General features: G+C 43.8%; 1 protein-coding gene across 12 annotated transcripts in view; it reads left to right on the top strand.

Annotated features, from left to right (window-relative positions):
* The window catches only part of KIAA1217 (KIAA1217 ortholog), a 252,662-nt gene that overhangs the window by 6,353 nt on the left and 222,706 nt on the right, over window positions 1–23,603 (top strand). For 11 of the 12 annotated variants that reach the window (XM_066629018.1, XM_066629011.1, XM_066629019.1 and 8 more), the window contains exon 2: window positions 6,420–6,703. In XM_066629018.1, coding sequence (XP_066485115.1) covers window positions 6,420–6,703 — 284 coding nt within the window. Of the gene's footprint in view, window positions 1–6,419; window positions 6,704–23,603 lie in introns of those variants that run through there. The other variant, XM_066629013.1, reaches the window with a different exon arrangement.

Below are 23,603 nucleotides of genomic sequence, written 5' to 3'. Positions count from 1 at the left end.
TATACCTTCTGGAGCAGAGCAGAGTAGAAAAATAGTTTCATTGGATGAGGGCAGCCACATGAAACATACACGTGTCTCTTCAAGGCCAGGGTTTGACCCCCTTTGGGGGCATTCATGTACTGGAGGGAACCTTTTTGCTAATGGGCAGGGACTGGGATGAGTCACAAGAGGAGGTGAGATTCAGCACCCAGGCAAAGCATAGTCCTGGTAGCTCTATGCACAAAGACACCGGCTAGGAACCAAACACTCACTTTTTGTGTGAATGGCCAGAAACAGGTAGGGACCAATGAAGGGGGGATGCAAGTCTAGGACCCATACCGCTACACCACAAAGTTGCTTTCTAACTACCTAGCCACAGTAGGAGAAAGACAAAGAGCACTTAATCTGGTATTTAACACTTTGCATCACTGCAAACCGGTACACCTGACTGGGAAGCTGTAGCATATGGACCTATCAGAGGGAACACTGCATGGGTCAGTCACTGCAATGACCCATCCAGCTAATCACACACACACATACACACAAGCCAATGCCCTTTGCTTCATCACTGGCACTTGCAAGCATGGCAGGCAATATGCTGCCTTCCCTGTCCCCTTCAACCGTCTGTCATATACAGCCAGGATGGTGTAGTGGTTTGAGAGACGTGGAAGATCCAGGTTCAAATGCCGTGAAGCTTCCTGGGTGATCTTGGGCCAGTCACTCTCTCTTAGCCTCACCTACCTCACAGAGTTGTTGTGGAGGACAAAAGGAAGGGAGGAACTATGTATATCATCCTGAGTTCCTTGGAGGAAGGGCGGTACAAAAACAAACCACTGCAAAAGAGAACAGGGTGTTCATGATCACTGAGGACTGCCCCTCCCCTAGGAACTCAAGGAGTCACAGAGTGAGAATGCTATATAGATCCTAAGAGCAGAGAGGCCGTCCCTCCCCAGAGTCCCACCCTGAGGCTAACTGATGTCAGAAACCACTAGGGTTTGACACTAGGATAGAGGGGATCCCTATCTGCTAACAAGAGACAAGACCTTCTGCACCAATGGGGCCATTGTTGCACCAAGGTACATGGACATATGCTGGTATATCTTGTGTATAGGTTTGAACTGTATGGCTGCATGCTTGGCCTGGAAGAAAGTCTCGCAGAACACAGTGAGACTTAGTTCTGAATGAACATGCATAGAATTGGACTGCATGGTTCCAATCCCACTTGTATTTCCTAACCATATTTACATGGAAATAAATCCTTTGAATCTTTTGCATTTCAAAGTACTTTTGAATTAATGTGTTTAGGATTGCACTATGAAGCAACCATAATGTAGATGGTAAGTGCACCTACCTAAACAATTAGGTAAACATAGGTAAATAATTTTAATTTCAAAATGCCATTCTTTTTCATTATGCTGAGATTCATTTTGGGACCATTCAGGTCCTAGTTTCTGCCCAGATGTGGCTGTGTATTACAGTGCCTTTCACCCGCATAGGCTGATCAACACAAGTAGTGCGAAAATCTAAATACAGTCTGTCCGCGTCATATGTGAGGCTTACGTTCTAAAATTGATGCATGGAACCAAAATCCCATATACTTGTCTTGAAATTGTCTTGAAAATTCCTGACATCTGGAAAGGACGGTCTCTTTAAAAATGACGAGACACAGGGGAGGACAGCAGCTTCATTCTCCTATCTCAGGCTGGCTTCAGGGCATGTAGTTTGTAAGTAGAATGGCAAGCAGAATCGCCTGCAGTGTTTAACTGCTGGTGTTTTGTTTTTTGTTTGGAATTCAATCCCATGAAGTTGAATTCAAGTAGGTCTATTATGAGCAAGATGCGGGCAAACTGTAAATGTAAGATTTTTGTGGTGTTTATAATACCAGGAAATGAATGAGTTCAGTCCAAAATGAACCATATTTTTTCCTACTAGTTGCACATTAGGTTTGTTTTGGAAAGCAGAGTGGCCAAACCAAGTGGTTTGGTTTCCATTTGATCTCAGAATGAATGTGCACTGTTAGGCTGCTTAAATCCCTTTGAGCTCAGCTGGATTTAAGCACAGAGCAAACTGCACTATTGCCACTAATACTTGCAGTTGTCCATCTTTACCCAAGCAGAGTCAATTGAAACCCTTACTTTACTTTCTGTTCAACATGCTGGCTTTTAAGATGAGCGTTTCTTAAATCACTGAATCAGTATTATGTTTCCCACCTACAGAGTGAAGTGGGACAGTCGAGCAAGATTCGCTACGTGGTTCTGCTGACTGCGTGGCATGCCTTATAATGAGGTGTATGTTGTGAGGTTAAGCATTCATTATTGGTTGGAAACTTAAATACAAAGTTGAACACAATATGACTCCAAATCTTTAACACTGTCCTGGGCAATTGAAATAATTACAGCTAGGCCCTTTATTTCCCTGGGTTCAAAACCCATGGCTTTGACTCAGTGCAGGTTCCAAACCCACACTGGAGAGCCCCACCTGACCTCCTGGACACGACTGGAATGTCCTTCTGGGTGCATAAAAAAGTCCTCTGATGGTCCACCTGCAGATTCCATTACACTCAGGTTTTGATATCTGCAGGGGATCCAGAAGTGGATCCCCCACAGATATGGAGGGCCAAGCTGTAATTTTAAGGAGATTCAAGCCTACGTACTAATAATAGGCAGTGCTGCAAACAGACTCCAGAAACATTCCTACTGATTATCCTTTTGCTTTTAACTGTCCATTTGTTCATAGTTATTAAGTAACAAGCTGCCAACCTGCATTTTTTTCTTTGGGCCTTGAGGAATTTGTGCTACTCATTTACCTGCAGATAAGTTTACTCTAACATCCATGCGATGCCTATGTTCTTCCCACAAAGCTATCCAAAATAGGCAGGCCTGAAAGTGGAATTGAAGTTGTTAAAGTTATCTGACTTTTTCTGTTATTTTTTTTTTTCGATCGCATAGGCTTGCTTTTATTTCATTTCTCCACAAAGAATGGTTTATTGAAAAAGTGACATTATATTTTCCAGTCTGCTGTCTCGGAGAGGCATAAAATCCAAGCGAGATCCATGAAATTTAAAACCAACGCTATGGTCTGAAAAACTGGGGAGGGGGGACAAGCGAAGAAAAAGAAGCGCTTTTCTTGCTATTTCATAGAAGTTTCAGAACATGTTGAAAACACACTGAAAAAAGATTAAGGATTTCAACTCCACTTTGTCAAAGGACTTTTATCAATCTGGATCTCAAAGCAAGACTAGGTACAGCCCCATTAAAATTTACTGGAGCATTATGTTGGAAAATGTATTAAAAAATATCACCCTGTATACTTTAAAACTTAAGAAATAAAGGGGTCTACCATTCATTGCCCTTACAGTCCCCAATAAACAAGTGAGATGAGTTCTTTGGAATATAAACTGGGCCACATTTATTGTATAAATCCAATCATAAATATGAAAAAACTCAGCAGCTGAGAGGTCCTGTCTCCCAACTCCTCCTCCCTTCAGTGCTGGCATCTAAATTAGGGTAAACAGCAACTCTTCTCTTTATGGGTGTTCCTGTCTTGACTTCAATCTGCCAACTGACAGCCCAAGCTTATCTATGTCATCCCCAAGAGATCAGGGAAACTGAATTGCATCACCTTCTCAATGCTGTGGAAAGCACCTGAGGTTACATTTGCATTCCAAGTTCAAGGGATTACCAGCCAAGCAGCATCTATGGATCAGTACTGGCTCTCCTCAATTCTGTTTATATCAAGGCAGTAGTGTAGCTATGGGGAGGTGACATGGTAAATATTGCAGTTGCTGCAATGCACTGTGTAAGTGCAGCCCCCACTTGCCATCAGAGTCATTTTGGGCAGCGACAATAGTCACTGCCTAGAATGGCTCTGACAGCAAGTGGAAGTCGCTGCTTACATGGTGCATTGCGGTATCTGCAATACTTACTGCATCGCTCTCTGTAACTATGCTAGTGTTCCAGGGTGCACACTAGAATCCTTATTCCCATTCACTGGCTCAAACTGTATCTGCCACATGGGGGACTAGCCTGGAGCTTAGCACCCTGCTATTCTATCTGACCTACAATAATAAACCATCCTCCGTGAAACTCCAGTCCCAACTAGAGTATAACTCCAGTCATCCACTCACATAGGAGAACAAAGCCCCTATGCCTGATGCCACTAGGACAAACCATTAATCTGGCACAGCTAAATCCCTTGCGAATGAATCCTTAAAACTTGGGGAGGGGGGTCCAGGTTGAATAAATGCCTACACCATTGGTAACAGCTGGTTCTACACCATGCATCTTTCGGCCACGCCCTTGTGCTATGTCTCCCAACCTGAGCTGGAAGCCAAAGCTCTTGTAGCCTGCTCTCTGTTGGTTCCAACAACATGGAGTGTCTGTAAACAAGAACGCACATTTGGTATCGTCCAGCTGCTATCTGCTGAGGAAAAACTATGTAGCCGAGTCCCCAACTGTAATCCTCCATATGAAGCCCACACTGTAATAGATGCCACAGCTTAACATAGTTTTGCTTCTTTCTTCCATCTGTGTAAGAATACCATGCCTGCGGCCAACTATAAGGTCCAAGGGCACATCTTGGAACCGCAGCAACTTCTGACAACTCAAACCCATTTCTACTGCCACTGTAGCCACTACAATGTGGAGCCAGTGTATCCCATTGTCCTCTGCCAATAAGCGTTAAGTTTTTTGTTTGTTTGTTTTTGGCCTTGGGAGAAGATCCCATAACCAGACAAAATGAGAAGAAAAGCCCAGAATCCATGCATGGCCCTCCAGATACACTTGTCGGTATGCTGGAAAATAACTCAAACTTGGGTGTATGCCATGAGCTCATTGATCCATCTTTGGCATCTTGATCAAAGTACCATATTACCCATTACCTAGGAAAAATTTGTTGGGCTGAATACATTCCTCCATCCAGTGTAGAAGAATGCACCTTCTCACAGAGCATGTCACTGAAAAATTGCACCACCTTCCTGATACTCTTGGCCTCACCAAGTGCATGACCCTCCTCCAAATTCCTGTGGCACGCTTGCTTACCATTCCCAGCACACTAGCTGAAAATAGTTGCCCTGTTCAGATGCCATGTCCTAGATTTTTGCAGTTGCTCGGGCTTCATGAGTATTCACTTGAGTCCAGGAAGGAAAAAATGGGGAGGGGGGGAATGATAGAGTAACACCAAACCTGCAGTGCCAGATAATGAAACCCCTTGACAATCAAGCCGCTCTCTATTCCCCCTAGCTGTTGCCAAGGGGCAACTTAAAGCCTAATAACTAAAGGCCAGGCCCAGTGCTTCCTAAAATCCCATTGAATTAGGCAAGAAGAGGTGGAGGCAGGTCTAGAACCCACATCACCAGTCAATAAAGCTGTTGTCTAACCACTCAGCCAAGGAGAAGGCAGAAGGACCCAATCTGCCTATAAAATAAGGCACAGCACTAACACCCTCACACCATTGCCAAGCGTCATTTGCTGTTACTGCTACTGTATCATTTTCAGCTGATCAACATTAAACAAAGAAAAGGTGTGGCTAGTCTAAAACCCACACTGGACAGTCTACAAAGCTACCCTCTAACCACTCATCCACAACAGGGGGCAATGCTATTTTCTCCCAACCCCCAACTTAACTATTATTAGGTAATAGATCGCCCACCCGAATATGAACCAGACCTGACTTTGCATAGCTACAAGAATAGAAAAAAGGAACAATTTAAGCCAGTGGTCCCCAAATGTTTTAGCACCAGGACCCACTTTTTATATTGACACTGTATCGAGACCCACCTAGCTTTATGAGATTTTTTTAAAAAGAAATTCACTTTGCCAGCTGCTCAAGCCTCTGTTTTTTTCTGTAGTGACCACCTACTGGAGCATTTGCTGAGCTCTAGTGGTGATGCATTCCTCTCGGCCTGCCCTTTGAAGTGGACCAAGGCATGTTCACCTCCTCATGAGTAAATCCGGATGTGCTGCTCCATTTCCATAGAACTCAATCCATTTCCCTTGTCAGCTATCAGCATGTCAGTTTCACAACCCACCCAAAATCAGGGTGGCAGTTTTCCAGTGGGAAGGCAGCATGTGACTGCCTCTATGTGGTATGACCACCTTTGTCTTGGGGGGTGGGCAGGGCAAGAACACCCATACCCCCAACACGGATTGTATTCTTTGTATCTGAAGAACAGCATAGCATGGAGCTATTTTCCTTGAGTGATCCACCTTCCATGAAGCACAATTTTTTTTTTAAAGATAGCTTATGCCAGCTATCACTTTAGTGTATATTTTACTGAAACTCAGTGTTGTACATCTCTCTTCTTTAAATGGAGCAGAATTACATTCTTGTATGCTGTTTTTTAAAACAGGCTTAAAAGTGCTATGTTATTCCTCTGTGTAACCATGAATGTTGATATTTGATTTTTACAATACTGTTTTTTTTTTTCTTTTAATTTGCAGACCAGGGGAAGAGTAATTTGCATGCGGCCTCTTTAGATGATGCAGAAAGGCTGTGGCCTAAAGAACTCATTGCTTCTGGAAACAACCAGTTATCCAGTTCAAAATCAGGCCGCAACATTCCTCGCAGACACACTGTAGGCGGCCCTCGGAGTTCCAAAGAAATCCTGGGAATGCAAACATCAGATATGGACAAGAAGAGAGAGGCTTTTCTTGAGCATCTGAAACAGAAATATCCCCATCATGCCACTGCAATAATGGGCCACCAGGAAAGACTGCGAGATCAGGTATGGAAAACAAACTCTGTGTGTGTGTGTTTAAATTGATATCATCTATCGAAATCAGGGGTGTCCAGACATTTTGGCAGGAAGGCCACATCATCTCTCTGACACTGTCGGGGGCCAGGAAAAAAAAAGAATTAATTTACATTTAAAATCTGAATAAATTTACATAAATGAATATGACTTATATGAATGAATAAAGGTCTTGCAGTAGCTCAAGGCCTATAAAAGGCCTTGCACAAAGCAAGGCCAGCCTTTCCTTCGCTGCCACTGCTGCATCACAGATGTGAAACAGAAAGTAGCGGAGGAAGCCCTCATCCCGCAGCTCAGGTGAGAGGTCGAACAGATCGTCCTCACACTGAGAGCAGTTGCATCAGATCAGCGCAGGCTCCAGCAAGTCTCTGGAGGGCCAGAGGCTCTTTGGAAACTAGGGGCTCCCTGCGGGCTGGATTGGGAGCCCCCAAGGGCTGCAAGTGGCCCCCAGGCTGGGGTTTGGGCACCCCTGATCTAAATTGTAAATACAGTTGTGATGCTAAAATCCATCTCTCAGACATGTGGGTTTTGCTCTTCTTGATGAAGGTGGATCTGTGAACATGTGAGGATGCACACATGGAGATACTGCTGACCCTGAAGTCATTAAAGGAGCCCTTGTGTTTGCAGGAAATCTACATAGAGCTTCTCTAAGTGTACCAGGCTGATAAAAAAGAAGCAACTGCAAGGTCTCCAAGCTGAGTTACACAAACGGCAAAACCATGTAGTACAGCTCTTGCAGTACAAAATGGTACAATCCAGTAAGTGGAGGAGATCATGTTGCCAATAATTTTTTAATAAGAGGGATCATGCATGTAGAAAAGTAGCAGTATGCCAGAAACTGGGGTTCTAGTCTTCTCACTGACATGATATATTTTTAGGTTGAAGATTTGTTTAAATGGATTGGATGTCTTCCAATCTTTCATTTGGCCCCTTTCCACCACACCTGCACTCTGTAGTGGTAAAATCTAGGAACAGCCATGCCACATTATTCTACTGATTGTGTGGTATTGTGCTTAAATAGATGCACATTGGGAGGGGCATACATTTAATTTACTATGGCTGCAATCCTAACCACACTTTCCTGAGAGTAAGCCCCATTGAACAAAATAGGACTTACTTCTGAGTAGACCTGGTTAGGATTGAGCCCTATATCTTTTAATTTGCTATTTCTTTTTGGTATAAGACTTTCACTCAGAATAACTTGAACCTTTAGCGGTTCAATTCCTTAAAAGTTAGGAGAAAATTAGCTAAGTAAAGGATGTTGAGAACTGATACTGATGGGGTGCCTAAAGTATAGGCAGCATAGCTCAGTAGCAGAGCAGGTGATCTTTCCCTCCCCCAGGACCCAGTCCTATCCAGTTTTCTGGCTCTGATGCAGTTGCACCAATGGGGTGTGAGCTGCATCCTGTGGTGGTCACAGCAGTCATTGAGACCTCCTCAAGGTAATGGAAGTGTTGTTCCCTTATCTTGGGGCTGCATTGTAGCTGCATCAGCCCTAGAAATTTGGATAGGATTGAGCCTCCAGTCTTCTTGGGCATCCTTTCTGACTTGTACACTTTCTCTGTACAAATGGCATATGCCTTTTTTTGGTTCAGGTCAGACATCAGTCTCAAATTGTGGTTTGGAGAGCTTAGTGCTGCTTTGACATGATGCCTATACTGACAACAATGGTTGGCTGACAAACATTGGTTTGAATTGAGTTTGAAAACTCTGGATGAATTGATAAAACATAGTTACTCTGCCTCTAGAGGCCACTGCACCTAGGAGGAGGAGGAGTGCCAAACAGACAGAAAACTAGAGAAGAGAAGGAATTCTAAACCAGGATTTGCTGGGTTTTTTGCCGTGGCTCAGTCCCTGGTTTCAGTTCCAAATCACAAAGTAGCATGGTATCTGAATTGAGATTTTGTCAGTCTTTCAAGGAAGTATTTCTGCTAGTTATTGGCTGTTTTGTTGGACTGAATGCAATTGCTTTTCAACCATTTCATGGTGCGGAATGAAACTGTTATATAGTGGGTCCATGAGAATAAAGGAAGGCATAGCGATAACATCTCAGTATGTTTATTCCATCTTCAGAACAGAATCTGGCAGAATCTGGCAATGAATCTGACACATGGCAAACACCCCTGGCTTTTATACCCTTTAGCTCCGCCCAGACTCCCCATGATTGGTGCAATTGAAACATTAACTAGAGGGCCAATCGGATGGTAGGATTTCGATCCGTTACCCAATTGGCCAGTCATAAGTCTGGGCCAATCCGTTATGCAGGATTTCGATCCTGGATAACTTGCATACATAACAGAAACCATAACACATCTCTGTGTCAGAGCTGAATTATAGGCAATGACTGAGTAGGAATCAGAAGTCAGAACTGGAAGGTCTAGCTGAAATTTGGACATGGGAGCCAGAGCCAGAGCCCGGAAAGATTATTTTTCTGAAGTCCCATCTTGGACAGGAAGCCTTTATAACCTTCTGGTAACCAGTCTGGAGGGTGGAGTCACATTGAGAACTTTTTACTGCCTGGGGAAATACACCAATTTATAGCTCACATGGGATTACAGGTCCTGCCTTTGCATCCACAGATTTTGCATCTGTGGATGTTACTCAACACAGTTGAGTGCCAATCTGTGTCCTCCAGACACAAAAGGAAGCAACTTGCTGGGGCATCCTGAGGCTTCTGGAAGGCTTAGAAAGGCACTTCCAGTTTTTCAGAAAAAACAGAAGTGCCCTGGAGGCCTTAGAGGCATTCCGAGGACCAGAGAGGTCTGTCCAGATGTCTGGCATGCCCTGACTCATGGATTTGTTTATCCATGGGTTTTGGCATCTGCAGGGGTTCTGGGAACAAGGCCAAGGCACAACATACTGTGCACAGAGCTGTGGGTTCCCACTCCTGGCAGATGTTCTGGTGCGACAGTAATCTCTATATAGATTTGTACCCTGGCAGCTGGCAAGCAGTTGTCACTCATGGCTCCATCACCTCCAGGCTAGACTAGTGTTGTATGCTTTGAATGACACTTCCTTTGATTACACTTAGGAAGCTTGTGCTGCACATGTTGGCTTTATTTATTTCCCTGTTAGTTTTCTAGGCCATTTTTTGTGAAAGCCCCAAAGTCATGTTCAACATAAATTACAACAGTAATATATTAACTCACTTAATTAAACAATACACAACAAAAATCACAGAAGAGAGTTCAGAATAAAACTCCCACCCTCAGATGTATTAGAATGAGTAGGGCTTTAGCAAATGCCAGAAGATTGGAAAAAATGAGGCAGAATGCACCTCCTGGTGCAGAGAGTGCCAAAGCCTGGGCAAGGCTACCAAGGAGGTCTTGTCTCATGTCCTTGTCAACTGTACTCTGTCAGCACCATGCAGCTCAGAGCCCTTCCAGGTGATCTAGCTGGCTGGTAGATACATATGGCAAAATCCAGGCCTATAGATACTTAGGGTGCAAGCCATTTAGGCTCTGAAGGTGACAGCCAGCCCCTTGAATTGATCCAGAAACCAGCTGGAAGTCAATGCATATGCAACAAAATGGGATTAATACATTCTGTGCCTGAAGCTTCCTGGGGTTTGGTGACAGGGAGCAAGTACTGGGCTAGTTATGGGCTATACACCAGTATTCCAAGATCTGTACCAACTTGCTGTGAAATTCTGAATATAATTCACAGTACACCAGCGGCATAATCCCTGCTAAAGCTGTTACTCATTGTTAGAGGGAAAGAGCATTATCTTGTATTTGTTTTTCCCTAACACACCAGAGCCAAAATACACTCCAAAATCCAACAAGTGACTTTCAGACAAATGTTGTGACTTTCAGGCAAATGTGCCCTCACCAATTAAAAGTGGCTACTATCAGTTGATTCATAAAAGCTATTGTTGACTAATGTACCCATCAAAGCTTCCATTCCTACATTTTAATATGAGCTGACTTTTACTGGATAAGCTGGTGTTGTTGGTGGTTGAAATGTGAAGTCTGAGTGTCACATCTGCCGCCTGGGTGGACGCCGTCTCTTGGGGGAGGGGAGCTTCAAAACAGTTTGAGATGAACATCCTAGCACAAAATCCACGGTAGCAGACAGACAGGCAGGAAAGAACAGGTTTTGCTATAACGAAAAACCATCCCCAGTTACTCACCAAGGGAGGGATATATACAGAGCAAGAGCGTTCAATAGGGACCACCCCCTCTTGTCTTTTTATCTGAGACACCTGCAGTTCTCCGATGTCAGGGGTCCCTCGGTTCAGGCTCTTGGTTCATATCTGACCAAGTCTGGGTGGGTAGGGATATGTTCAGATATGGCTCTGGGTTGGGCTTAGCTCATGGTGTCCCCAGTACCTGTGAAGCAGCAGTCCCAACCTAAGGTCATTCTTGCCTCAAGTAAGCTTCAAGGGTGGGCAAAGGGTGGGTGGCCTTGAAGTCATCCCAGCACAGTCCAATGGTGATCCTACACCCTGCTCCAATGAGTTGAGCATTGTGGTGGGTCTAGGCCCAGCAAGGAGGAGGTGAGGTGTGAGCGGCAGTAGCAGCAGCTTGGTCTGGGCATCCTGTTGACCACTTCGGGTAGGTCAGGGCAACGGTGGCACCTTCCTGCCCCCATTGTGCTTCTGGAGTAAGCTTTTATACTGCTGGATCCCAGGACCTCCAGCACCTGAGTGGAATCTGTTGTGGCAAAGTCACACCCTCTGTCTAGCTGGCCTGCATTGGTATTGCTGGTGGTGGCCCAGGAACAGCCCGGCCGATCCTGACAACAAAGTTTGTGCTTTAATCCAGTGTTTCTCAACCAGTGGTACAGGTATCGACAGTGGTACTTGAGGTGGTGTCTGGTGGTACTTAAGGACCCCTGCCACCTAGCAGCAAGACCAGGAATGTGACACAATAAGCAACGGTAGGAGGCTTGGCTCTGCAGGCAAAGCTCCAAAGCATGCTTTTCAGCACTTGGAAAAAGCCCTCCTGTCCATCTTGACCTTACTGGTGTTTGTCGTGTTGCACCTGGCTTCTCAACCCAGAAGTAATTGGTGATGTCATCATCCCCAGATACTTCTGGTGCAGGGGTGCTCACACTTTTTTGGCTCGAGAGCTACTTTGAAACCCAGCAAGGCCCGGAGATCTACCAGAGTTTTTTTTACAATGTTCGCGCCATCATAACATATAACATTTATGTGTACAATGTATGTTGGTGTACCTTGAGCCCCACTGAGTATAACAGGACTTACTCCTGAGTAGACATGCCTAGGATTAGGCTGTGAGGCTGCAACCCTAGCCACACTTACCTGGGAGTAAGCCCCATTGAGTACAATGGGCCTTACTCCCGGCGTTTCCTCCCAGAGGCACCTGAAGGGGGGGGTCGGCACTCCGCGATCTACTCATTTTGCCTCGCGATCTACCGGTAGATCGCGATCCACCTATTGAGCACCCCTGTTCTGGTGGAACCATTTGAAGTGATGCAGCAGAGGACAAACCTGGAGAAACACTGCTTTAATCCGTTCTGAGATTCTTGATCTGCACAACTTAAAAATGTTCTCTTGTTTCAAATCACGTCCAATGATTTTAGGACTTGAGGACCATTCCATTTTCTCTACCCCACCCCTCTGAGAGAATGCAGAGTGAAAGGAAATGGTCACCATTGATTCTAACAATGCCTTGTAGTCTGGAATGTGTGACCACTGACTGATGTTACTTTCCGGACAGCTAGTGGAAGAGAAGGGTGCAAGAGAGACATGTACTAATCAATGTTCAATCAGAACTCCAGGCCTAAAGCAAATGAAGCACATTTATTTCCACACACGGTAGAAAGCATGTTGGGCTAGGGACTGTTGTGTTTAGATTCTGTGCAGCGTCCACACGTTATGTGTCTGTTGCAGGAAACTCTGGTGTTTGCTGCAGAGATAAGAACATGTGGTGCTGCCCTCCGGGAATTCTGATTTTCAGCCAGTTGCTATCAATTTTCAACTCCTTGCCCCTCTCCTTAAACTTTGAAAGTCCTAGATTCTTTGTCTGCTGCTTTTCATTGATTGCACTTGTTATCTGCAAAATGAACTATAGTAGCTGTGTGGAGAATGCAGACTGGTAGGGAAAGATAATGCACAAGCCTTTAAAAAAAAGAGAGGGAGTTGTAAGATTAGACCTTTCCTGAGTCATGTAAATATTTAGTTCCAGTGGTGCAGGCATTTGCAAGCCAAGTTCGAACAGACTACTGGCGGGACAACCTATACATTTTGCAACTTGATCTCTCTCTAAAGCCAATAAATGACAGAAGGAATGCAGTAACTGCATTAGCTGCTTGTTTAAAAATGTGTCTTACTTGCTAATTTATTAAGGAGCAAACCTAAACTCGTTTTTTAGGGAGTCAGTCCTACTGAACTCTGGCACTTTTTTCTAATAAACATGCAAGAATCAAATCAAAAGACTGTCTCCTGTTCTATGCGTGTGTTTTAAAAATAAAAAATCAGGCCTTGGTTTTGTATGTATAATGATTATATCTACTTTAGAGCAATGCTAATTTCTCAAAGTAGGAGGCCAAATGTTGCCTTCAATCATTTTCATACTCAAAGCAAGAGACGTATTTAGAAATATAAAAAAAGTAATTAAATTATTTCAGGGAAACTTGTCATAAATTTAGAGAAGTGTGATTCCTTATCTGTAGTAACAACCTGTGACATTTGGAGTGTGCATGTGTAGTTTGCCATTCTTTGCAAGGTTCAAAGTTTCAGTGATGCAGAAAAAATTAGCTACTTGATTAGCTTCTGCCTGGGTGGCATCTGCTCCAAGGCAACCAGGGCCTAATGAGCAGCACTTACTTTCCTAAGCGGAAATGGATGTAAGTAGAACAAAAACTAAATTTTGCAAGAATTTAAAAAATTTGAACTTAATAATTTTGAAAGGTCTGAACGTGAGCACTTTAAAATAAAATAGAAGTCTTTTTGTAAAAAAAAACAACTTTATGGCCACCTCACTGTTATTAAATTTAATTCATTATATTCAATTTTTGTAGTACTTTCCTACAAAATCTAAATCAAAGGCTGTTTGGGCAGCCTGACAGAGCTGGGATAAGAGCTAGTTCCACACACAAGGCAACAACAGATGGAAGTTTCCAAGCACATTGCTTCACAGTGTAATTTTCTAGGAATCCTGGGCTGTTTGATAGATACAGTTCAGAATTGGAAAACACATGGCTGGCCCATCCTTGAGGCCAACTGAGGTAGTCACCTCAGGCAGCAGATGAATTGGGGAGTTTCCACCTTCATCCACTCACTTGCTTCCACTGAGCCTTCTGTTCCTGCTTCCTGAGCTGGAAATAGATGAGGAGAACAGAGAGGAAGTGTGCAGGAAAGGAGAGTAGTGGGCATCTGTCTCTGCGTTCCAGGAAGTGGAACTAGGAGTGACTGGCACATCGGCAGATAAGGGAGGGGCAGCATGTGATATGCCACCTAAGGCATCTAACGGTTTTCAGCTTCCTTGGGGAAACAGACAAGGTAGACAGGGTTCAGTCAGGCAGGGGTTAAGAGTTAGACAGCAATCAGCCTGCAGGACTAAGCGGTCTCACTGCACAGGCAGCTTGTATTATCATTGCAGAACCTGTCTAGAACAGATTCTATCAGAAGTGTGCTTAATAGTTCCAGCAGCCAATACATTTGCAATGGCTTGACAAGCAAGAGTTGGACGATGTGCTAAAAACCACCACCCACAGGCCCCAAAAAATCCAGCCAAGGGACTCCATCTAGGCAAGGGTAATGCTACAAATTTGGAAAAGCTGAGATATAATTAAAATTGAGAGCATTTTTGCAAAGTCTGCAAACAACCAGATCTCTAATTTATAGCCATAGCTTTTGTTTGTCACAACATGCTGTTCCCAATTATTCATTTGGATGCTTTATCCACCCCATCTTTGTACTGTGCTGCCTTTGTGTGTTGGAAGCCCTTGAGGAACGCAGCCGGGAAGCTACCTTTCTTCTTCCTGAACATTGTGTCAGGGCACAATTGTGTCTATTATGATTCTTCTGGGAAGCAGCCAGGTAGAGGACAGCAAGGATCTGTTGATCTTTTCCCGCTCCCCTTCTATCTTTATGAATGTTTTGCCTACTAATGGGTTTTGGACAGGGTCCAAAGAGACAACAAGTACACACAAGAACTTCTCTATGGTCATTGGGGCTTTCCAGTGTTTCTTCCCCAGTTGGCAGGTCCTTGGGTTTTTTTTCAGAGACTTTCCAAAAATTCCTCCAATTTCGTAGCTTGTCAGATAGTGTTTTACTTTCAGGAAGGGGTCCACAAAAGCCCTGCTGGACACAGAAGGTGTTCCTGTATGGCCATTTAGATATTGGTCTTTAGACTGCATGGTCTTTGAGGCAGAAAAGCATTTTCAGTAGGCAGCATCCAGCACAGGAAATCTTTATTAAAGATCAGCCTCTGGGCACTATTTATGATACAAATAATAAGGTGTGGCCTTTATTGCAGAACTGTTCTTCCCCCTCCTTCCACACACTGGTCAGATCTTTTTTGAAAGGGTCAGGAAGATTTTCACTACTCCGGAATGTGTTGACAGAGTTGAATGGTGCAAGGGGGGGGGTCTTGAGAGAGCGGGGGAATCCAGCTTTCATCATGTTTTGATCAAGGAAATCCTGAATCTCATGAAACTGAAGCTCTGAGCAGATCCATTGTTTACTGGAAAGAGAAGAAAGACGTAAGGAAAAAAGGACTGGAATCTCGGAATTAAAACAAAAGAGGTGACAGCTTCTGAGGGTGGTACCACTTTCTCTAGTCTTCAGGTGGGTTCACTAAGTTGTCCTCGGTTGTTGTTATATGGTTGTTGGTTCTCGGGGTGCGATCGCAGGTACAGCCAACCAGTGCAGGAGGCAAAACAGGCAAGCCAAGTGGGACTTGGGGAAAAAAAAAATGCTTGCAATGAAAAGCTTTTTAAAGTAGCTGAATTCCTTCCAAAGAAAATGGGGGAAAGTCTCCAGGAAAAACCTGTTTTACAGGTTGTGCCACCCAAAGGGGATTATTGGTTTCTTTTTTTAAAAAAAAAAGAAAAGGAGCAAAAAAGAAACAGTGAAGCTGCAGAAGCTGTAATATTCAAGCTTCTTCAACACAGTTTTTTGGATATGGGAACCCCTAAGTTATTTGTTTTACATATTGAGCAGGGAATGTCAGCTTACCTTGTATTCATCCATAGTTTAAAAAAAATACTATACAATCCCTCAGTCTGCCTTCTAAAGCAACTAAACATACCTCTTGGTTTTTTTTAATGCTGAGTTAACTTCTGGTATCTCATGCCAAGGAACAGTTTGTTAAACATTTACTTGAACAGTCAAATTGCATTGTGCGGTCTCAACCTGACAGGTTACTCTGCCATGTAGGCAGGTGGGGTTTAGAGTAACCATGGAGATTGATGATGTCATGCTTGGGGAAGCATGTTAAGACAGCTAATGTAACATGTAGCCGTTCAAAGTCCCACAGGCGAGAAGGGACTGCTATGCAAATGAGAAAGTTTTGCTCAAAAAGGGCTAGAGAAATTGTGGGAGACACATGGAAGGTGTTTTACTGGCCAGGATTGGAAAAGAATTTATAAGAAAAGGTTTGAATGGCTACGGGAAACATTCAGTAGCTTATCTCCTGCCTTGCCTCCGGAATCCTGCGTTTAGGTAAACAGAAGCTTCCTTTTCACCTTACCTTGACTATAATTGTGCTGTTGAAATCTACTCTGTTGCATTGTTTTCTGGAGAGCAGAGCTAAATCAATAAGCTGGACTTCCTGGTGAGGCAGAGATGTATTCTTTTCTCTCTCTTGCTCCCTCCCTTGTCCTCTTCCCCACCCCATGTCTGGATTGAATGATCAGCAAAGTTTGAATGATAGGGAGGAACTTGCACTCATTAGATGACTAATGGTTAGTACAGCGTTGCTGGAGGAGAAACCAGAAATTGAAAATGGATTTATTCATTAGTCAGAGTCTTTCTTGTAAGGAGCCTTCTTCAAATCAGAACTCGGTAGCAAAGCTACGTTCAGAAAATGCACTTCTGAAGTTTCGTAAGAACATAAGAACATCTTTATTATCCTTGATTATAAAATTAGCCACCTTGAAAACTTGAAAGTTGTAAGGTGGGATATATCTATATATACATACACACATTTTAAGGAAAATGAATCAACATTTAATATTTTGTCCAGGCCAGCTTTGAATTATATGCCTGCCCCCTTTTTTAAAGCAAGTTCCAATGCAAGACTGAAAAACTCTGGAGGAAATAAATATGATTAATTTGTTTTCACCCACCAATAAGATTTTTGGGGTCAGGAAAAAGTTCTCTAATTTTTGCTAAAATAAGCAGACATTGCCAACTCTTAGGATCTTAGCATCAAAGGTATGGATGGAGAGACAAATGTATAACTAAAGGAGAAGTTCAAGCAAATTGGTATCTTGACATAGTTATTTGAAGCTTGAAAGCTCTCTAATTCAGTAAAGACACCTGTGAAATGTCAACACAGGATTGAAATGTGATAAGTGCATATCTTCCATGGAAATGCGAGAATGTCAGGAGGTTGTTTGCTACCCTTTGTATAATTCCAGCAAAGCCACAGCAAGAACAATGCAAGCATATAAAGAACCCTCATCACTTTCCGGTCCTTTCTAGTCGACTCTGAAGTCCATTCAAGTAGTGCAAAATACTAACAAAATAAATGCAAACAAATGGAAAGGTCTTTTACAGCATTTTTTCCCTTGTGTATACTGCAAATCTGTTTTACTTGACACGGGTGGATAAATTATTGCTACTTGTTGTTAATGGGAATTTATAGAATTAATCCCAAGTCTGATTTTTCTTTGTTGGCTGGGGAAAAAAAAGGTCAGATGTTTTGGGTTTTAAATATTAAAATATTTCGTATTGAACAATGTGTCAAATAAACTGGCGTATTTGCATTAATTATGCTGATTGTGGTTGATGAAGTGGAAGAGTGGAAGGGGGATATGGAGAAAATGAGTCAATGGTAATATTGTGCGAATAAATTTATGGCTGGTAACCATATGCAGACAAATGGCGTTTGATTACAGCAAGCATATCTTATGTGTTCTGAATATCTTATGTGTAGATAAGTATTTAACTAGTGAATGCCCATTGATATGAGGGTTAGAAGGGCCCGTGTGCAGGGACCCATAAGGGACACATCAAATTTCTGTGTATAAAAACACATTGCACACCCTGATGAGGTTGGTCCTTGACTGTGTAGTCCTAGCCATCCACTGGTGTATTTTGTGTCCATACAAAAGTTGTCCTCAAGTGCAATACTTTACTCTTTTTCCTATGGGACTGAATGGCAACCATTGACCTATGTAAGAGAAACTGAAGCAGGACACTCATGACGTTGTGTGGTAAGTGGTCCTCAGTGCCTAGAACTGAAGCATCTGCTACTTCCCCAACAGTTTTGCAGATTGGACCATATTAAACTCAGTGGGAATGGGCTGATTGAAAATAGAGCATGTTTCTTGTTAGAGGAAATTAAAATAGTTTCCTCTTGGGGGGGGGGGGAAGCAGAGTAGCTTAAGCAGCAGACCCTCCCTTTGGGTGTCACCCCAGGAACCTCCCTCACCCGGCTGGCTGCTAATCAATAAAAAGACAAAGAGGCAATGGCTTGTTAAAGTTGCAAAACAGAAGTTATTTACTTACAGTTTCATTGAGTGTATATTTACAGCATCTGATTAGGATCAGAGGTTCTGATTAGGATCAGAGGTTCAGCTAACACTTAGAGATAGCAAGGCCCTGGAGCTGCCTCGCCCTGCATGTCTTGTACTCAAGATGGCCTGGGCATCAGAGCCCTGGTGTGTGCATCTTAACAGGTCGGTGGTCAGAGGACAAGAGGAAGTGCTCAGAGGAGAAGGGAAGGATAAAGGGTTAGAGCTACACCCCACAAGGATCACAGAGAGAACAGGTAGAAAGGTCAGAGTCACTGGGCCATAGCTTGACCCCTTCTGGACAGCATCCTGCCCCCTCTGGACAGCAGATGGAGTTGCACCAACTCCAACATATCTATCTTAGCCCCACTCTAAATTCAATGTCAATGTTTATGTGAGCATGTGCCAAAGCAGTGGAACCCATAAAATATCTTTCTGTTAGTGTTATTTCCAAAGTTTATAAATGTCTGGTTCAGAATACAATCTTGTCATCTGCATGATGGATCAAGCAGCATTCCCTGTACGGAATTTAAACCAAGTTCCAGATGCTAGGGGCCCCAGGAAATATAGTTTCCCAGGGCACCTGAGGCTTTAATATGCCTATTGGGAACCCTGAAAATTACCTGTTCCAGGACTCCTTGCATTTGGGATGCAAGGAGTCAAGCATTCTTGCTTGGGATGCAAGGAGTCAATACATCAAGCATTCTCATGACAGTGTCTAAGGTGCATGGAGCCTGGAGACATGTCGTTTTCAGAGCCTGACATCCATATTTAGGATTTAAGCACAATGAAAAACTACACTTCTTTTGGTCTTGCTTTTTATCCTCCTAATCACAGGGGCTTGTGTTGTATCATTTCCAAAAGTTCCCTTGAGTCTGGGAGCTGTGTGTTGACTTCTTGAGTGCAGAACAGCTTTCAGAAGACAGTCATCAGGGAAATACAGTACAAAGTATTTCAAACAAGCTCCCGGCAGTCTCTCATTTCTGTGCAGATCTTCCCTGGATCATATTCCATCCTGCATTTTTAACTGGTCAAACTGAACCTTGTTCCCTGACCTTCCATATTAGCAGACAGTCCCATGTTTTCATTGCCTAAAACGTTGTCGGAGATGAGTCCCTTGCAGCCTTCGACTGAGAAAATGTGGAATCACTGCCAAAAGCTAATCGAGGAGAAAAAATGGTTTCAGGTGCAGGAGTAGCTCCAAGGAAAGTGAATGTAGCTAATTTGGTTTGCTAGTGTGCCAGCTGGCCTATTGGCAGGTTGAGGGAGTTTTCAGTGGGGGTCATGTTGCTTTAAAGACACCATCATTATCGAAGGACGCTCACCCCCGTGCATTCCAGTCTTCTTAGTGGGTCCATTGATTCTGGCACTCAATTTATTCTGCAGCTGTGCTTTGTCTTCCCCTGCCTGATCAAAGAAGAAGGCATAGGTTGGTGGTAAGATATACCCTCTGCACACCGAAGGTCCCAGGTTCAGTCCCTGATGTATCCAAGTCAGGTGGTAAAAGACCCCTGTCAGAAACTCTGGAAAGCTGCTGCCAGAAAGTGTGGACAGTATTGTGCAAGATGGACCAATAGCTTGACCCAGTACAAAAGCAGCTTTGCATGTTCAGGGATGCAGAATTTGTTTTGCAATTCAGCTTGGTGCAACTGACAGGGTACAGTTGACATGGGCTGTGGAGCATTTGTATACAACCATGCTTCCACTTGTCAGAGGGTTACCATATCCACCCCCCCCCCTTTTAAACAGTAACTTAAAACATTGACTTTTCAGACCATTTTCAATCAGAAGGTCAGTAACAGTGGACAAACTTCCCTGACAGACAACTTGACCATCATTGCTAATCTCCTCCTACAACATGTGATTTTAGGAGTTTGGTGCATGTTCTAGACCTCGGTGGTATCCGAGTGAATGGAGAACCCTGCCACATGCTGTCAAATCCTTGTGAGATACATATGTAACCTGTCTGTAGGATGCCAAGATTTCAGGTCCTACTCAGCTATGAAGTTCACTTTGGTGAGCTTGACGAGTCCCTCCCCATCCTACTACCTGACCTAGTTCACAGCGTAAGTGAGGATAAAATAGGATAACTTTTGTGCCGGCTGCCCTGAGCTCCAGCTCCTTGGAGGGAAGAACAGGATATAAAGGGGCTAGAAAACATGGGCTCCAGGGAAGACAAACCAGTTTTAGTTCCAGAATAGTTCCCTGGAGGTTAGCCAGTGACCGTCAAGATTATGTGGCAAGACAAGCAGAGGATGTCCTTCATCCACTGTTATCTGAAAAGTAGTAGATATTTAAGCAAGCTTTGATCTGAAGTACACTGTAGCCAGGTCTGTAATTTTAGCTAGTAGGGTAATTTAAAGAGAGAAATCCATAAATAAGACTTCCATCTCTGGAAGCAGACTTCCTCTCTGGAGTGTATTCACTTCTGCACGTGCAAAGTGCCATGACAGAAGGAGCTCATTTGTTCTTCCTTAACCTCATGTGCAAGATATTTGTTTAACTGTATAGGTGAAATCAGGAATCCCATTTTTCAAAGTAGCTGCGTTTGCCCTGATTATTACCAATCAATTCAAAAGGTTGGTTCCCAGGTAGGATTTTCTAGCTAGGAACCAACCCACAATACTTAGGTTCCCCAACCCAAAGCATTTTTGGATGTGTGCGTTGGGGGCTGCAGGATGGAGCAGGAATAGGTAAAGCCCTATTCTGTGAACCATATGCTACTCTCGGTTCTCTGGATGCAACCCACTGTGGTGTGTAATTCTCTGACTACAGATGTATTATGGTGTTTTATTCATAGGCCTCTCTGAATGAAAGTATGTTAAGCTGGACGCACCTGGTCAGTCAATTATGTCAGATTTTAAAACCTGAGATTAAATTCCTTTTCAGAGATCTGTTTAGGAGAGCAAAAGTCAACAATCCAGGCAAATCTCCTGTTGAAAGCATTTTTTTGTTTCCTTTCTTTTTGGTAAATACACTTGCTGAGAAAGCATCATAGATGGGGGATGTAGTCATCCCCTGTGAATGCAGTGGTGTTGTGTAGGGTACATCCTCCCTGCTCCTTTCTTTAGTTTGCACTTCCTCATTAAATTGCATCCATTTAGTAAAATTAATGACTGGGGTTTTTTTTACTTCTTGGGTACACCAAACAGGAAGGGCCAGGTGCTTTGATGTGAAGGCTGTGTTTGTTTGCCCCCAGGAGAGATGCTGTTTGCAATTCATGTGGCCTTTCTTTTTAGGACCTGTTTGACCCCTCCCCCTTTTAAGGACTTTTTTTTTTTTTGCTAGCAATACAGTTTGTCAGGATTTGTAACACCCTACACTTTCAGCAGGAAGGTGGAAACCCTGGAAAGTAGAAACCCATCATTGCCTATCATACCTTACTCCCTAATAAGTGTGCATGGTCTGCAAATATGGTCACTCAGTGACCATACCATACCGATACCATAGTCTTTCGAGACTAAAGGTTGCTAACAACAGGTTGCCAACAACAGTGCGTAGATTCAGTGGCCAGAGATATCTGTGCTCTTCCAGTATAATTGCATTCAGGCTTGAGTGGGGGTGGGTGAGGAGAGGGGCACATGCATAGAATGCGCCCTTATGCTGTTAGGTCAATGGTCCCTCCAAGGTCAGTATTGCAAGTGCTGACTGGCAGTGACTCTCCAGAGTTTCAGAGAGGAAGTTTCCTCTGGCCTACCTGGTGATGCAGAAGATTGAAATGTGGGTCCTTCTGCATGCGATGCATGTGCCCAACCATTGAGCTACTGCCTCTCCCAAAGCAGGCACCCCTACCTCTTCTAACAAGGCAAGTGCATGCCTGAACTTTGGGCTAGGTGACATCAAGTCATTTCTATGTAAAATGTTTCCCAGGGTCCAATCCTATCAAACTTTCTAGTGCCAACGCAGCCGTGCCAATGGGGCATGCGCTACATTCTGCAGTGGGAGGACAGTAACAGAGACCTCCTCCCTTACCTCTGGCCTGCACTGTGGCTGCATCAGTGCAGGAAATTAGATAAGATTGGGCCCCCAGTTGTGGAAAATGTTTTGTGATGTTACATGTAGCATTATGTACTTTCAATAAGCACATTAGGTGCTTCTTACTCATTTATTCAGTCATTTCTTTAAGGGACCTATACATGATACAGTCTCTCTCTCTCTCTCTCTCTCTCTCTCTCTCTCTCGTTGAGCCTAGCAAGCAACCTGTGAAGTGGCTAAGGTTGATGAACAGCAGTTGGCCAGTGAGCTTTATGGATGATTAGGGATGTGAACCTGGGTCATTTTAGCCACTTCACAGACCCCTAAAGCCAGGTTTACTGTCCCCATTCAAGGCCGCAGTGCCACTTGATCTCTCTGACCCACACGTTTGCCCCTTCCTAGACCCCCTAAATACATTTGGGCATTCCACAGGAGAAAACTGAATCAAAAGTTTCACTTGCGTTCTAGCAAGTCCTTGGATGGTGCACACCCACTTTTCTCATCTATAGCCAAAATAACTGAAACTTATAAATAACTTGAAGGGAAAGAAGTGCTTGACTTGAAACTACAGTGGGCCCTTGGTATCTGTGGGTGTTCCATTCCTGGAACCCCTGCAGATGCTGAAACCCACAGATGATGAAATCTGTGAGTTTGAGCACCCAAAATCCTCCAAACATGACCAGAGCTATGCTCTGGTTGTGTCTGGAAGACCTTCCGAGGGCTGGGCCCTCATAAGGCTTATTGAGGCCTCTGGAAGGCTGACAATCATGACTTCGAAAAGTCATTGAAATGGAAATTGCTATTTTAATTTCCACCTAGAAGGTGTTCTGAGACACACAGCCTCCCCAACCTCTAGAGGTGACAGGACCACAGCTCCTGTCACCTCTGGAGGGTACAGGTTGGACCCAGTCCCGTGGATTCAGAACTCACGGATAGTCAGATCCACAGGCCCGAAACCATGGTAAGGAGGGCTGCCTGCTTCGCTTTGTGCCCTCTTTGCCAGGCCACTACCCTGAATGACTTCCATCTTCTTGCTTTATTCTGAACTGAGACTTCTTTAAATTCTCCTCACAGAGGTTTGCAGACATGATCCTTCAGCTATATGTATTCTAGAGCTGCTCTATTTTTAGCGCTGCCTAATGTTATAGACACGTCTGTTGTAATTAGTAATAAATTGTGCTCAGAAAGAGCAAATATTTGACTCTGATTAGTCAAAGCTAGAAAAACCATTGCAACCCCCACCTTT

The sequence above is a fragment of the Tiliqua scincoides genome, chromosome 5 (assembly GCF_035046505.1).
Source record: "Tiliqua scincoides isolate rTilSci1 chromosome 5, rTilSci1.hap2, whole genome shotgun sequence".
Taxonomy (NCBI): domain Eukaryota; kingdom Metazoa; phylum Chordata; class Lepidosauria; order Squamata; family Scincidae; genus Tiliqua; species Tiliqua scincoides.
Note: the sequence above shows the minus strand (reverse complement) of the source record. Positions and strands in the feature narration are given on the sequence as shown.